General features: G+C 57.2%; 2 gene segments (V, D, J or C); both read right to left on the bottom strand.

Moving 5' to 3' along the window:
- The window catches only part of LOC132515482 (Ig gamma chain C region-like), a 29717-nt gene extending 17907 nt beyond the window's left edge, over positions 1-11810 (bottom strand). Inside the window, 1 exon segment of the C gene segment in view lies at positions 11330-11810. Within this exon segment, the coding sequence occupies positions 11330-11810 (481 nt within the window).
- A 3203-nt stretch (positions 11811-15013) lies between these two features.
- Positions 15014-16219, bottom strand: LOC132515379 (immunoglobulin heavy constant gamma 3-like). The segment is given in 4 exon segments: positions 15014-15348; positions 15433-15762; positions 15905-15973; positions 16189-16219. Coding segments are annotated over 4 exon segments (765 nt in total).
- Positions 16220-16628: the final 409 nt, after the last annotated feature.

Genomic DNA, 16628 nt, shown 5'->3' with positions numbered 1-16628 from the left:
GATTCCTTTGTATATTATTTTTTGTTTTTCCCTTAATATTTTTTCCTTGAATTTAATTTTTGTTTGTTTGCTTAATATGTGTCTTGGTGTGTTTTCCTAGGGTTTATCCTGTATGGGACTCTCTGTGCTTCCTGGACTTGGGTGACTATTTCCTTTCCCAAGTTAGGGAACTTTTCAACTATAATCTCTTCAAATATTTTCTCAGACCCTTTCTTTTTCTCTTCTTCTTCTGGGACCCCTATGATTTGAATGTTGGTGTGTTTAGTGTTGTCCCAGAGGTCTCTGAGACTGTCTTCTATCCTTTTCGTTCTTTTCTCTTTATTCTGCTCCTTGGCAGTTCTTTCCACCATTTTGTCTTCCAGCTCACTTATTCGTTCTTCTGCCTCAGTTATTCTGTTATTGATTCCTTCTGGTGTATTTTTCATTTCAGTTATTATGTTATTCATCTCTGTTTGTTTGTTCTTTAGTTCTTCTAGATCTTTGTTAAATACTTCTTGTATTTTCTCAATCCGTGCCTCCATTCTATTTCTGAGATTCTGGATCATCTTTATTATCATTACTCTGAATTCTTTTTCAGGTAGACTGTCTATTTCCTCTTCATTTATTTGGTCTTGTAGGTTGTTACCTTGCTCCTTCATCTGTAACATATCCTTTTGCCATCTCTCTTTTTTTTTTTAATGAGTGGGATTGTGTTCCTTTCTTACTGGTTGTTTGGCCTGAGGCTTCCAACACTGGAGTTCGTAGGCTATTGGGTAGAGCTGGGTCTTGGTGCTGAGATGAGGAAGTCCGTGAGACCTCACTCCGATGAATATTTCCTGGGGTCTGAGGTTCTCTGTTAGTCCAGTGGTTCTGACACGGGGCTCCCTCTGCAGGAGCTTTGGCCTGACCCCAGCCTTGTGTACCAAGATCCCGCAAGCCACCTGGGGCAGCAAAAAATGAAACAACAACAACAACAACAAAAACAATAACAAAGTAAAAAATAAAATTAGGCTAGGAAACTAACAGATATGTTGGGAAGAATATAACAATAAAAATATAGATGAATCAACAACTGGAACGTACAACAGTACCACAATAGTAAACAAGAGGAGGAGGGGAAAAAAAGAAGGTGGGGGAGACCTTGGCTGTGGAGGGCGGGGCCTAAGCAAGGGTGATGTTTGGGCAGTGGGCGGGGCCAATGCTCAGGACCCACAGGGCTGGAAAACGCCCTGGGGGCTGTGGGAGGTGGGGCTTAGGCTCAAGGAACAGAAGGGGCCCAGGTGTGCTCCCCACCCCTGGTCTCAGAGGGCAGGGGCCTCGCCTGGGAGCCCAGCAGGCTTCCTGGGCCCGAGTGGGCAGGGCAATCGCCCTCCTCTCCTGTCCTGCTCCTCCTGGATGGCCCCGCCCGCCTGCCTCTCCTGATCCCCCGGCCTCCCTCCTGTGCCCCCAGGACCCACGTGGCCTGGAAGGGGCTGTGGAGGGCAGGGGAGCTCACCTGGGAGCTCAGCAGGCTCCCTGGCCAAGTGGGCCAGGCGATCGCCCTCCGCTCCTCTCCCGTCTTCCTCTTCCCGGAGAGCACCTACTGCCTACCTCTCCTGATCTCCCCCACCTCAGGGGCACAGAGCCTGTCTGGCCTCCACTTCTCCTCCTGCCTCGGTCCCCCTACGTCCATCCTACCGGTTCACTCTGGGGTTCCTCCCGTCTCCTTGGGGGTCACAGTCCCCCAGAAGCTGTTGGCAGGAGCCCTTGTTGTGGGGAGATGCTAACTCTGCGTATTCCCCCACCTCCATCTTGACTCTGCTCCTTCCCCCACTGATTTCTAACAAGATGTCTCTGGTCATCCCTGGTACCTTGCACAAGGTGTCCTCCTTTATTACCTGGAGAGGACATTTGGACCAGTGTAGAGCAGTTGCCATGATGTTTCTGGTGGTGGTGGGTGGGGATCTGTTGTCTATCCTTGAGACTGAGCACTGCGGCCTGCTTGAACGTGGCCAGACTAATAGGCTGAGCATCGCTGTGTATGGGCTTCCAAGGCCTGGAGTGAAGGGGGAACTCCTGGAGGAACTGCAGGTGGCCACTCTGGAAAGTGCCGTGGGGGTCAGGACTTGAGGATTTTATCTGACACTGACAACAGTGGGCTTGCCTGCGGCGAGGGTGCAGTGAGTCCTTCCTGAAGCGGGTGTTAAAGTATTAGGTAAAAAAGAAACCTTGCTGTGCAAGTAAGGTGGGAAAGAAAATCAGAGAAGCATGGGAGAGACAGTGAAAGTCAGGAGTCTCCAGCCAGCAGTTTGGACGAGACCCGCAGTTTACCTTGAACTTCCGGGTTTTGGAGAGATACCAGTGAGTGGTCCTGAGGCAGGATCTTAGTTCCCTGCCCAGGAATTGTACCTGGGTATCCTGGATGAAAACCAGGAATCCTAGCTGCTAGTCCAGCAGGGCTAGAGGCTAGAAACAAAGTCGCCCTGGTTCTTGCACCCTCTGAAAGCAAGAGTGTTTCAAGGAGGAAAAGCTATGAAAAGAGGTACAAAGTTTATTGTCAGAGACACAGCACAACATGAGGGAGAGCTCATAGAGAAGTAGTTTATTTATTTAAGACAGAAGCAAGGCAGAAATACACACCTGGAGAGGAAGGGTGTGGGCGTCCTCCCTAATGAGGAGGAGAGCCGTAAAAAGTGATTTAAATCACTTACACTGGACAGTCCTTTCAGGTCTTTGTTCTCCTCTGGCCAATTATCTCGCTTATTTTCCCACATCTGACCAGTCCTAGGACCCTCTCTGATAAGCATGTGCATCTTCTTGCTGAGATGGATTTCAGCCCAAAGGCTAAAACAGGAAGTCTGACAACACCAGAGGGAGTGAACATTGTAGGAGAAGCCATTAGATGTGGAACAGGATCGGTGTCACCATCTGGACAGTCAGTCACTGGCTCTGCAAGCTGCACTCACAACTCCCTGGTGTTGCCCACAAAACACATGGATCTATGTAAGCTCTGCTTAACTCTGCATTAATGAAGAGTCTGGAAAAAACCTGCCCATGACCTGGCTCAATCCTGACTTGACCCGACCTGTTGCAACTGAGTCTCCTGGGCCCACCCCTGCTCACCTCTCTATTTGGCACTTCCTTCTGTTGTTGCGGAGGACACACCCACACCTTTTCTCTCCAGGTGCTGGTGTGGCCTCCATGTGCCCGGATCTCACGCCCACTGTCCCGGGATCGTGATGGTTGCTACTTGCAGGGCAGAGACACGGTTCCCGTTCCACCGTTGAAGTTCTGCTTCCAGAAGGACTTTTTACTTATTGCTGGGCAAGTCCAGGTTGAATCCAGAAAACACAAGCCCCTGGAGGCCTTTCAGGCAGGAATTGATGTCACCCAGGAAACCAAACGTGTATAAAATTGTAACAAGAGCAGGCAAAGTGCTATCAGGTGAGATGGTCGCTGAGGCTCAGGGGGCCCAAGGAAGCTCATGATCTTCTGCCCCAAGAGGTTGCTCAGACCTTGGACGGGAACACTCACTCAGAGTTTCAAAGAAATGTCCCTCAACATGATAAAGTCCACATGTGACAAACCCACAGCTAACATCATTCTCAATGGTGAAAAGCTGAAAGCATTTCCTCTAAGATCAGGAACAAGACATGGATGTCCACTCTCACCACTTTTATTCAACATAGTTTTGGAAGTCATAGCCACAGCAATCAGAGAAGAAAAAGAAATAAAAGGAATCCAAATTGGAAAAGAAGAAGTAAAACTGTCACTATTTGCGGATGACATGATACTATGCATAGAAAATCCTCAAGACAGTACCAGAAAGCTACTAGAGCTCATCAATGAATTCGGTAATGTTGCTGGATACAAAATTAATACACAGAAATCTGTTGCATTTCTATACACTAACAATGAAAGATCAGAAAGAGAAATTAAAGAAACACTCCCATTTACTATCATACCAAAAAGAATAAAATACCTAGGAATAAACCTACCTAAGGAGACAAAAGACCTGTACTCCGAAAACTATAAGACACTGATGAAAGAAATCAAAGATGACACAAACAGATGGAGAGATATACCATGTTCTTGGATTGGAAAAATCAACATTGTAAAAATGACTGTTCTACCCAAGGTAATCTACAGATTCAATGCAATCCCTATCAAATTACCAATGGCATCTTTCATAGAACTAGAACCAAAAATTTAAAAAATTGTATGGAGACAGAAAAGACCCTGAATTGCCAAAGCAATCTTAAGAAAGAAAAATGGAGCTGGAGCAATCGGGCTCTCTGACTTCAGACTATACTACAAAGCTACAGTCATCAAAACAGTATGGTACTGGCACAAAACCAGAAATATAGCTCAATGGAAAAGGATAGACAGCCCAGAAATAAACCCACACACCTATGGTCAATTAATCTATGACAAAGGAGGCAAGAATATACAGTGGAGAAAAGACAGTCTCTTCAATAAGTGGTACTGGGAAACTGGACAGCTACATGTAAAAAAATGAAATTAGAAAATTCTCTAACACCACGGACAAAAATAAACTCAAAATGGATTAAAGACGTAAGTGTGAAGCTGGGTACTAGAAAACTCCTAGGGGAAAACATAGGCAGAACACTCTTTGACATAAATCACAGCAAGATTTTTTTGACCCACCTCCTAGAGTAATGGAAATAAAAACAAAAATAAACAAATGGGACCTAATTAAACTGAAAAGCTTTTGCACAGCAATGGAAAACCATAAACAAAACAAAAAGATAACCTACAGATGGGGAGCAAATATTTGCAAACCATGCAACCAATAAGAAATTAATCTCCAAGATGTATATACAGCTCATATGGCTCAATATAAAGAACAAAGAAACAACCCAATAGAAAAATGAGCAGAGTATCTAAATAGACATTTATCCAAAGAAGACATACAGATGACCAGAAGGCACATGAAAAGATGCTCAACATCCCTAATTATTAGAAAAATGCAAAATCAAAGCACAATGAGGTACCACCTCTCACCGGTCAGAATGGCCATCATCAAAAACTATACAAACAATAATGCTAGAGAGGGTGTGGAGAAAAGGGAACCCTCCTACACTGTTGGTGGGAATGAAAATTGATACAGCCACTATGGAGAACAGTATGGAAAAACCTAAAAATAGAGCTACCATATGATCCAGCAATCCCACTCCTGGGGATATGTCCAGGAAAACCATAATTCAAAAAGATACAGGCACCACAGTTTTCATTGCAACACTGTTTACAATAGCCAGGACACGGAAGCAACCTAAATGCCGATCGACAGATGAATGGATAAAGAAGATGTGGTACATATATACAAAGGAATATTACTCAGCTATAATAAAGAATGAAATAATGCCATTTGCAGCAACATGGATGGACCTACAGGTTACCATACTAAGTGAAGTTAGTCAGACAGAGAAAGACAAATATCATATGGTATCACTCATATGTGGAATCTAAAAGAAATGATACAAATGAACTTACATACAAAACAGTTATAGACTTCACAGACATAGAAAACAAACGTATGGATACCAAAGGGGAGAGGGGAGGGGAGGGATAAATTAGGAGTTTGGGATTCACATATACACACTACTCTATATAGAATAGATAATAACCTATAAGGGAAAAGAATCTGGAATAGATACATGTATATGTATAATTGAATCACTTTGCTGTACAACTGAAACGAACACAGCATTGTAAATCAGCTATATTTCAAAAAAAAAAAAAAAAAGAAATGCCCCGACACTCCTCGTGTTGTGGTTTGGGTGCCCTTCAGGGTGCCGGCAGGCCTGGCTGTGTGACCGGTCCTGTGAGGAAGAGGAGGGCGAGACCCTCTGTCAGCATCCATGTCTGCGTGGTAGAGCACTGTGGTCGAGCACAGCTGTCAAGCACGGCGCTACCTGCCATGGTGCTGCTCTGGCCTCGTGGCTGTCCTGCCAACCCCTTCTCTGCTCATTTCCATGGGCGATCACCTCCCTGCCCAGGCCCGAACGCCAGCTTCACCTTTGTCCCTGTTGTGTCCAGGTCTCGGGATGCATTTGGGGCTGTCACTGTGACCCTGAGCTATTGTCACGAGACCTTGTGTCTCCTAAAACACTGGAAACGTTTTAACGGGAAAAGCAGAGGCTGTTTATCTGAGCTGTTGCAGCCAGGGAGCCGTGCCCAGCTGGCTGGGCCACAACTCGGGCAGCAGGAGAGTGGGTGGCTTTGAGGCTTTCTTATGCGTATGTGGCTTAATTGTTGCTATATACATATAACACTATGCCCATGTAAGGGCCTAAAACATACTTATTATATCATGTGTGTGTTAGCATGTTAAAATATTTTCTGTCTATAGAAGGCTTCTTTATAGGAAAAAGAGTGCCTCTGGTGTCCTGATGGGGGCTGCGTGGCTGGGGAAGCTGGACGGCCAACAAGACGCAGGCACCCCTGCGATGGCTGGGACACGTCTGGTTTTGTCCAGTTAGTCCTCAGTCAGAAGCGAGAACAAAGACCATGGACGCTGTGGGTTATTGATCAAGCCAGGCCATTGTGGGGGATGTCACAGGGCGGTTGTAGGGCTTCCTGGGCTGTCACTAGAGATGGAGGTCTGACTTCCTGCAGGTCTAGCGTGGAGGGTTGGGTTTAGGGTAGCATGGAGGGAGCAGACTGCTTCCTGGGCTGGATCCTGTGATGGTGGCTGGGTGTCCTGGGCTGTTGGCTTCATTCTTGGGTCAGAGTTCCATCTTTATATATGGTTGGCCGGGTACAGGTGTAAATTGAGTATCCCACCACAGCCCTGGCCTTAGTGTCTTGTGAATGAGAAAGTTCATGAGGCCCCCTTGGGATTTATCCTGTGCATCACCCCTCCCCCGCCCCAGCACAGATCCCCAGTGCACCTCTCTGCATCCAGCTTACATTACAGTGCATCTCCCCTCCCTCCCAGCCCAGATCGCCAGGGCATCCTGCCCGCCTCCGGAGCAGATCCCCAGGGAGTGTCGGTGTGAGGGGGCAGAGCAGAGCAGGGCTGCGCCCTTGACCTTGTGTGAAGTGCTCTATTGCCCCTCTCATGTTCTATTGGAACCAAACACTCGGGCTCTCTGGACAAGCCTCAGAGTTGCCCAATCCTGGGTTTTCTATGCCCGACCCCAGCAGGCTGCATGGTCCGTGTCGGAGTTCATGGGACGCCTGGTCTCCCAGCGCAGATGGCGGCTCTCAGAAGGGCCTTTGCCGCAAGTGGACTCTCCTGTCAACAGAGTCTGGGCACTCGTATGCTGGGAAGGAGGCCACCGGGCCCTGAAGAATGGTCTTAACTGCTCACAGGCCCTCAGAGGCCAAGAAGGTCACTCACTGCCCCTAGTTTCCTCCTTATTTTACCTTTCCTAATAATTGAAACCTTTTCTTCCTGTTACTGGCCACCCGGTTTTTCCTTACAGTGCAGGACCCACTGCTCACATTTCTTTCTTGTCATTGGTTGCCGAGTGCTCTTTGTATATGAAGGAGTCCTGCCCTGTGTCACATGTGCTCATGTGCTCTGCCCCGTTTCCATGGGACTTCAGAGCCCCTTGTGGGTGGGCTTCTCCAGCTCTTTACCCTCAGGAGGAGGCTCAGCCCATGCCCACCACTGTGCTTGGCCAGCCGGCCCTCTCCCTGGTGCCCGTGGCTCCTGCCTGCGCGGCTCCCAGCTTTCTTCTCGAGGACGGTGGCGGCCAGCCCCAGACAGCTATCGCTTGTTCATCGGGACGTCCGGGCAGGCTGGCGGGATGGGGCCTGAGGACTGGCCTGTCTGCGTGAGCTCAGTGGGTGGACGGCTGGGTGGTGACTGGGGCCCCAGGAGGCTGATGCCGGCCTCCACCCTGGTGCTTGTGCAGCTGTGTTCCTGCGGCCTCCTGCACTGACCACTGAATGAGCCCCTCAGGGTTTGCCCACGGGGAGTGGGACTGTTGCCTTTACCTTCGTGTGGGGAGGGGCGGTGAGTCTGGGCTGGAGGCCAGTGGTGCAGGCGTGGTGGAGCCTGAACCGGGGTCTCAGTGGGCATTGAAGGACTCTTGAGGCGGAGCCTGGCTGGACACTTGGGTCCTCGAGGCCCAGAGCTGCCCTCTGCCCCCTTCCTTCTGGCCCCTTGTCCACATCCTCTGGAGTGGGGGAACCTCCTGCTCCCCAGGGACCACAGGCACCTCCCCAAGGTGTGCTCAGGTGGCAAGGGATTCTTTACTTTAAGGAACTTTAAAAGGAAAAGTAAAGAGGAGGGGTCGACCTGATTCTGGCAGTGGATCAGCTGGAAGATGGACTTCTGTCTTGCTTCTTTGAAGAAAGAATTTAGGAAAGAGACCAAGATTGTGAAATAGAGACAGTGTTTACTAGAAGGAAGGTCAGAGGGGAAGAGCACACGGGGACCTTGCAGTGAGTCATGTGCCGTAGGGGTGGCTTAGGTTGCTTACATGCGGACGGTGTTCCAGGTGGTCTCTGCTCAGCCTGGAGCCCGTCTATCTCCTACGTCAGGACGAGGGCACGGGGGTGTGGGTGGGTGCTGCAGGGCTGATGTGGCCACACTGCGGACCCCTCGGGAAGCGCCTTCTGCTGTGGGACCCTGCCTCACAGCCTAGGGCCCTGCCTGCAGCCCTGGAAACTCCCCCGGACCTTCCCCGGAAGGTCTTCTCTGCATCCTCATTCTGCACGAACGGGGCCTGGGGGTGGACAGCAGGGAGGGTGGGCAGGGGACAGGAGCAGGGCATGGGCGGCAGCGCACTTGGCCCTGGGGGCACTGAGGGCGGGACTGAGCCTGGGGAGTGAGCCCTTGGCTCGGCTGGGCTGGACTCAGACGCTGGATCGGGCTGGTGGGGACTCTGAGTCCTAGATCTGGCTCTGGGCTCCAGCGTGGGCTGGGCCACGGGCTCAAGGCCGTCGCTGTGTTTCAGGGGTTGTTCAGTCAGAACCGGTGTGGGCCCGAGCCCAGGGGCCTGGGAGAAGCCTGGGGTGGTCAGCACCCACGCCCAGCCCAGGTCTCTCTGTGGAGGGAACAGATGCTCTTCTGGGACTTGCCCCAAAGTGGGGTGGTGTGGGGCTGTGATAGGCGGGCCCCCTGTTGCCTTCGACCTTGGGGCTGAGCTGGGGCCTCTCGGCACCCGTGTGTGTGTGTAAGACACAGATGGAGGTGTGTGGTGGTGAGGTGAGGCACTGACAGGTGTGTGCGGAGCTCATGGTCTGGGGGGCGCTAGGGGTCAGGACGCAGCGGGAGGCTGATCTCAGACGCACACAGGGGCAGCCCGAGGGGCTCAAGGGCAGGCGTCGGCCACTGTCTTCGGAGTGCTTGGGGGGCGTGGAGAGGTGAGGGATGCCGTGTGGTGTGGCACTGCTGGTGGGGAGGGTGGGAGCCCTGGGCCCAGTGTGGGGCAGTTCTCCAGGGGCCCAGAGGCAGCCATGCCAGGGACGGGGTTCAGCTAGGAGGCCGTGGGGCCGGCCCTCGTGTGACCACCCTGGCATTCGTGCGGGGCGGGCCGGCTAGCGGCTGCTCGTTGGTCTGGGGGATGGAAGCGAGGGGCAGGGCCCAGGGCTGGGCAGGCGGTGCTGCCCTCAGGCAACTTCAGCTTCTCGGTCACATGTTTCGGGGGAGGGAAACGCAGGGTGTGGGCTGACCCCCAGGTCCGTCACCGGGAGCCCCCATGGAGCCCAGCAGGCAGAGGGGGTCCTGTGCCGGCGTGCCCAGCGTGCTGGCAGGGTCCCCGAGGGCCAGGTGTTCTCCCGGACACTGCCGTGCACCCCTCGGCCATCCTGCTTGCCGCCCCTCCCGGCCTCCCCGTTTGGTGCAGGGACCGCTGAGCGATGCAGTCCCTTCCCTGCATACCATTCTCTCTGTCTCTGCCTCTGTCTGTCTCTGTCCCCCCACAGGAAGCTGCACCGGCACATCGGACGGCCTTGGGGTGCAGCGTCCCTGCTGAGCAGACTCCGGCTGCCGGTCTGGGGGGCTGTCCTGCTAGTCCCCTCGCCCTGAAAGGCTGCAACAAACACAAGCATGGCTTCCGGCAGCCCAAGGCCGCGTCCCCGGGATGAGCCAGCCCCCCTGAAACGCCGGCCTGAGGGAGCCCAGCACGGCCAGCACCCGACCCAGACCCCGGCCCACTTTTTTGGAGGTTTTACTGAGAAGGGCTGACAGCTGTGGATCCCGACTCTGCCCTCTGGGGAGGGGTGTGTCTCCTCTGAGGTGGAATCACCAGGAGGGATGGGTCCCTGGTCTCCGTGAGGGCGGAGTCCTGACCCATCCCTGCATCCTTGCCGGCCGGCGGGCACAGCGGCCTCATCGCCTCTGCACGGCCACCCTTCCTGGTCCCTCACCAGAGCCCCTGGAGCCCCACTCCTGCTTCTCCTGTGACACACTGGTCACCTCTGTGCAGCCAGCTGAGCTCAGTGCCACCCGACCCCCTCCCCTCCTGCGGTCCTTCTCACTGCCGTCTGTCCTGAGCGGTGAGCCGGGTCTGGCTCTGCTCCCCTTTGGCAGCCCGTCCCCACCGCTGCCCCTCCTGGCCTGGGATCCTGGCGTCCCCCCGGTCCTCCTTTCTCGCACCCAGCTCGGCTGTTTTGGGCTGAATTGTGTCCCCAAATTCCAGCTTTGAAGCCCGGACTCCCAGGACCTCAGAATGTAACTGTATTTGGAGATGGGGTCTGTAAAGATGTGGTGATGTAAACTGGGGTCTCTAGGGTGGGTCCTAATCCAGTCTGCCTGGCGTCCTTAAAAGAGGAGGACATTAGGACAGAGACACGCACAGAGGGACGACCACGTGAGGACACGGAGAAGACGGCGTCTACGTGGCACGGAGCCAGGCCTCGGGAGAAGCCAGCCCTGCACCTCCAGGATCTGGGATTCCAGCCTCCAGGGTGTCAGACAGTGACGTCTGTGGTCAAAGGCCCCCTGTGGTGTCTGTTACAGCCGCCTGTGCAGACACACCCAACACGTGCGGCTTCCCCATGGCTCCCCCAGGCCCCTGGCTCGCCCCTGCACCCACAGGCCAGGTGGGAACCCCAGGCTTGGGTGGTGGCATGGGGGAGACTGGCTGTGGATTTCCCGAGGGTAGGCGGCGTGTCAACCTAGGGAGACTTCTCAGCGAGCTAGGCGACTGTAAAGAACGCTTTATTGTCGTAACAAAATGAAGACACAGCGAAGAGCATCGACGGGCCCCACGTTCAGAAGGAGAAAGGCCTCCCGAGCTGCGATCACGGGGCCCTTCTCTCCAGTCTGGGAGCAGCTCCACCACACGCGCATGCTGACTGCGCTTTTCCGCAGAGACCGGAGAGCTGGTACCGGGCCCTGAGGCGGGGGCCCGGGGTCCGAGGCTGGCCCTACGCGGGTCGCGTCTCTCACCCCCACCCCGGTGCAGGCGGAGCTCCTGCTGTACGTGCCTCAGGCCTTTGGCTGCAGGATGGGCTGGCCGCGCCTTCTGCCCTCTTTTCCGGGAGCCCCTCCAGCTCAGCCCGCGGGGCACCAGGTCAACAGCGTGCTCCCCGGGAGGCCGGTCTGGCTGGACCTCACCGCCTCCCGCGCTGGGGCTCCTGCAGCGGCCTCGGGCCCGGGCCTTGCTCTGAGCAGCGTCCTCGGTGGAGGTGACCTGAGGGACCGTTAGCGGCACCTGCAGAAGCTCTCCTGCTGGGAGAGGCGGGCGGCCCCCCTCCAGCATCTGGCACAGGCCCTCCTCCCGGGGACCCTGCGACTGGAGCTCGGCCGGGACAAGATGCAGGGGCCAGGCCCAGATGCCGGCCTCCTCCTCCTGCTCGAGGGGGACCCCCACGCCGACCCGGGTGTTCCCGGTGGTCCCTGGGGTCCCGGAGGTGTCCTGCGGGGACATCAGCTCAGGTTGGGCATCACCTGCGGTCCCCTCGGGTCTGTGAGTGGGGTGGGGGGCAGGTTGTGGTGGCCACGAGGCCAGAGGCCGGGGATGCAGGTGAGGGTGCTCGTGAGCTCAGAGGCTGGCGAGGTCAGCGGGCGGAGGAGAGGCCTGGCGCAGGCTGAGCGGCACAGGGGGATAGACGTGGTCCTATAGGTCAGGGGCAGCCCAGGACGCAGCCCGTAGCAAGCGCTAGGCACCCTGTCCGATCATGTTCCTGTAGTCGGGGACAATCGTCCGCTTCAGCTCCACCACCGACGAGAAGATCCACTTCACCTGAGGGGCAGCAGGAGTGAGCGCAGGCTGGACACCACCCGGGCCGCCCCCCAGGGCCTGTCCCCATTCCCCGGGCCGACGGACAGCGAGGAGTTCCGGGGGGACGGGAGGCCATGATGGGGACAGTGTGGGAGAGTGAGGGACAGGGAGGGACAGTGAGGGACAGTAGGGGACAGTGATGGACAGTGAGGGACAGTGAGGGGACAGTGAGGGACAGTGAGGGGACAGTGAAGAACAGTGAGGGGCAGTGAGGGGACAGTGAGGGACAGTGCGGGACAGTGAGGGGACAGTGAGGGCCCATTAGGGACAGTGAGGGACAGTGAGGGACTGTGAGGGGACAGTGAGGGACAGTGAGGGGACAGTGAGGGACAGTGAGGGAGAGTGAGGGCCCGTGAGGGAGAGTGAGGGAGAGTGAGGGCCCGTTAGGGATAGTGAGGGACAGTGAGGGGACAGTGAAGAACAGTGAGGGACAGTGAGGGGACAGTGGGGGACAGTGAGGGAGAGTGAGGGCCCGTGAGGGAGAGTGAGGGAGAGTGAGGGCCCGTTAGGGACAGTGAGGGACAGTGAGGGGACAGTGAGGAACAGTGAGGGACAGTGAGGGGACAGTAAGGGACAGTGAGGGACAGTGAGGGGACAGTGAGGGACAAGAGGGACAGTGCGGGACAGTGCGGGACAGTGAGGGACCGTGAAGGACAGTGTGGGCCCGTGAGGGACAGTGAGGGACAGTGAGGGGACAGTGAGGGTCCATTAGGGACAGTGAGGGACAGTGAGGGACTGTGAGGGGACAGTGAGGGACAGTGAGAGACAGTGCAGGACAGTGAGGGACCATGAAGGACCGTGAAGGACAGTGAGGGCCCATGAGGGGCAGTGAAGGACATTGAGGGACTGTGAGGGGACAGTGAGGGACAGTGAGGGACTGTGAGGGGACAGTGAGGGACAGTGAGGGACAGTGAGGGGACAGTGAGGGACAGTGAGGGACAATGAGGGCCCGTGAGGGGCAGTGAGGCACCGTGAGGGACGGTGAGGGGACAGTGAGGGACAGTGAGGGACAGTGAGTGACAGTGAGGGCCCGTGAGGGACAGTGAGGGACAGTGAGGGCCCGTGACGGACAGTGAGGGACAGTGAGGGCCCTTGAGGGACAGTGAGGGACAGTGAGAGGCAGTGAGGGCCCATGACGGACAGTGAGGGCCCGTGAGGGACAGTGAGGGACAGTGAGGGACTGTGAGGGGACAGTGAGGGGACTTGAGGGACAGTGAGGGGCCGGGGGCCAGGAGGAGACACAGTGGGGACAGCGAGGGCGCCGCGGGGCCGGCCCGCCCACCTTGAAGAGCGTCACGGTGGCGCTGTAGCACACGCTGAGCAGGAAGAGGGTGATGAAGATGGAGATGGTCGTCCACAGCCCGTCCAGCTCCCCGTCTTGGGCATCAGCACAGGTCTCCTCCTCTAGCAGCAGCTCTGCACAGGGAGGGTGGGGTCAGTGCTGTGCCTGCCCCCGGGGGCAGGGCTGGGCTCATGGGGCCTCGCAGCGCGGCTCCCAGTGTGGCGCGGTGGTGGCGGGATGCCCCGGTGGGCCGGGCCAGAGGCACCTGAGGACAGCCGCTGAGCACCGGCCCCAGCCCCCCATTCCTCCAGCCTGGGCCCCCGTCTCGGCCTGGCCAGTGGGTCCTGCTCCCTCCCCTGTGCTGTGCGCTGAGCTGGGGCGCTTGCGGGGAGGGTGCCCGGACCCCCCGCAGGACAGTGGCTCAGGCCCCGGCCGCCTCTCCCGCTGGGGGCCAGACCCGGAGGGCGGGAGTGTCAGCAGAGCGCGTGGGCTGTGGGCCCTGGCCCAGGGAAGGGGCAGCACAGTGCTGGTCTCTGTCCCGTGGGCGTTGGAGGGTGGGGACCAGCCTGGGGTCTACGGTGAGGGCTCATGAGACCCAGCTCTGTGGTCGGGTGTGCGTCTGTGCGGCTGCCCTGTGGGAGGGCCCGTGTGCAAGGCCCGCGTGTGTGCACGCATGTGGGTGTTGTGGTGGGTGCACTGCACACGTGTGTACGCGGGCAGGTGAGTGCATGTGGATGAAGGCGGTGGTGTGCCGGCTGGTGTGGCTCAGTGGGGGCTTGTTTTCAATGGCTCTGGGCTCAGTGTCCACGGGTGCGTATGGAGGGTCCCTCCCTGGGCACTCAGGGCTGCTTGCCTCTGCCCCTTGTGGGCACAGGGATGAGTGTCCCCACGAGTGCACAGGCCTGGCCCTGGCAGGGACAAGCAGGGCAGAGCCACCTGGCCTGAGGGGCGGGGGTCCTGATCTCCCGTGCCTGACAGTGCAGCAGGGCCGTCCCCCGACCCCGGGCTGTGTGTGGCCCCCGTGAGGGCAGAGAGCCGGCACGCGGACTCTGGAGCCGGGGACAGGAATGTGGGGACGAGGACGGCCAGTGTCCCACAGCTTGGGCTGGAACAGGGGTGGGAAGAAGTGGGCACTCATTCTCCTGAGGGTCCCTGGTGGGCTTCTCCCATTCCGGGCACACACTCCAGCCCCAGCAGCTGCAGGGTGGAGGGCGGCCGGAGCAGCTGTCCCCTCCTGGAGGGGCCCTCCCCGGCCTCGGGCAGCCCCCAAGTGGCCTGCGCAGGCCCGCACACTTGGGTCCGGCCCTGAGGGGGTCAGCTCTCCCGCACTGGTGGTGACAAACTGTGACCCAGAGCCGGGCCCGCCCCTGCCCCATGCAGGCCCGGCGTGCCCCAGGGCTCTGCTCGGAAAGAACCATGACAGCGTTGCGGGTCCCAGGGCGGCGCTGGGCGCTTTATTTCATGGCGCCCGGGAGGCATGTACACAGGGCTGGGGCTCAGGCGTCCTCGCTGGACCCTGAGAGCCCAAGGGGAGGGAGGGCTCGCTGGGGCAACAACGCCGTGGGGCTCATTTACCCGAAGACTGGGTGATGGACTTCTGCGTGTTGTGATTGTGTAGAGCCTCGTGCAACACTACACACGTGTAGGTGTCTCCCCGCTGCCAGCTCTTCTTGTCCACCCTGAGCTTGCTGTACAGGAAGAAGGACCCGTCGGCCTCCAGCTGGGGTGGGGTCGTGCCATAGTTTTCCTCTTGCTCCGGCTGCCCGTTTCTCTGCCACTCCACGTCGATGTCGCTCGGGTAGAAGTCGGTGACCATGCAGGTTATGCTGACGCTGACCGAGCTCTTGGCCAGCTCTTCCCGCGCTGGGGCCAGTATGTACACCTGCGGCTCCCGGGGCTGCCCTGTGGGGAGAGGTATGGCTGTTAGCACGATGGTCACTGCTCTTGGCCCCCAGGGACCCTCCTGCGCCCGTCCACCTGACCCACCTTTGGCCTTGGAGATGGTCCTCACGATGGGGGCCGGGAGGCCTTTGTTGTTGACCTTGCACTTGAACTCCTTTCCCTTCAGCCAGTCCTGGTGCTGGATGGGCAGGGCGCTGACCACACGGTAGGTGCTGTTGAATTGCTCCTCCCTTGGCTTCGTCTTGGCCGTGCGCACCTCTACATCGTCCACATACCAGGTGAACTGGACATCGGGGTCCTCGTGGCCCACGTCAACCACAACGCAGGTGACCTCGGGAGTTTGGGTGATTGTGAGGGTGTCCCTGGGTTTCGGGGGGAAGATGAAGACGGACGGTCCTCCTGGGAGCTCAGGGGCTGGTTGGGGAGACACGGTAGGGAGTCAGCCCCTGGGTAGACCTCCTCTTGGGCACCCATCCATCCCCCTCCCCCAAGCCCCAAGGCCACGCCTGGGTGAGGTCCACCCCCGAGGTGCGTAGGATGAGGCCGGCTGACTTACGTGGACATTTGGGACACTTGGGGCATTCAGGACACTTGGGGCCTGGGAGAGGTGTGGAGTCCTTGATTTCTGCAGAGAACAGACTGGAGGTTACCGGGGTTGGGGACGGCCTGGGGCTGGGCTTAGGGCAGGGGCAGGTTTTGGCAGGTGAGACCTGTGCCCACTCTGTGGCCCCAGGGGCTGGGGGAGGCGTCCAGCCTGTGCCCACCCTGGACCTGGTGGAAACGCCCAGAGGACCCCCTCCCTGAGCCTGGGAGGCCTTCAGGTGAGGGAGAGAGACAGGCCTCCCGTGACACCCTGGGTGGGATTCACCATCCCTGGTGTGCGGTCCGTTCAGGTGGGAGGGCTGACCCCGGGCCTGTCTCGTAGTGGACACCCTCCCTGCGGCCCGTCCTCTCACCGATGTGCTTGTCCACCTTGGTGCTGCTGGCCGGGTGGGCTACGTTGCAGGTGAAGGTCTTGCCGGACGAGGTGCTGGCAGGCACGGTCACAGTGCTGCTGAGAGAGTACAGCCCCGAGGACCCTCGGACGGATGGGAAGGTGTGCACGCTGCTGGGTAGGATGCCCGAGTTCCAGGTCACGGTCACTGGCTCAGGGATGTAGCTCGAGACCAGGCAGCCCACGACCACTGTGGAGCCGGTTGTGCTCCCACATCTGGAATCCAGAGTGTAGACTGCCGGGGCCTTGACGGAGACTGTGAGGGAGGAGGCCGTGTGACTGCCAG

Source organism: Lagenorhynchus albirostris, chromosome 1 (assembly GCF_949774975.1).
Source record: "Lagenorhynchus albirostris chromosome 1, mLagAlb1.1, whole genome shotgun sequence".
NCBI classification, from domain to species: domain Eukaryota; kingdom Metazoa; phylum Chordata; class Mammalia; order Artiodactyla; family Delphinidae; genus Lagenorhynchus; species Lagenorhynchus albirostris.
The sequence above is the reverse complement of the archived record's forward strand: the minus strand, read 5'-3'. Positions and strand labels throughout refer to the sequence as shown.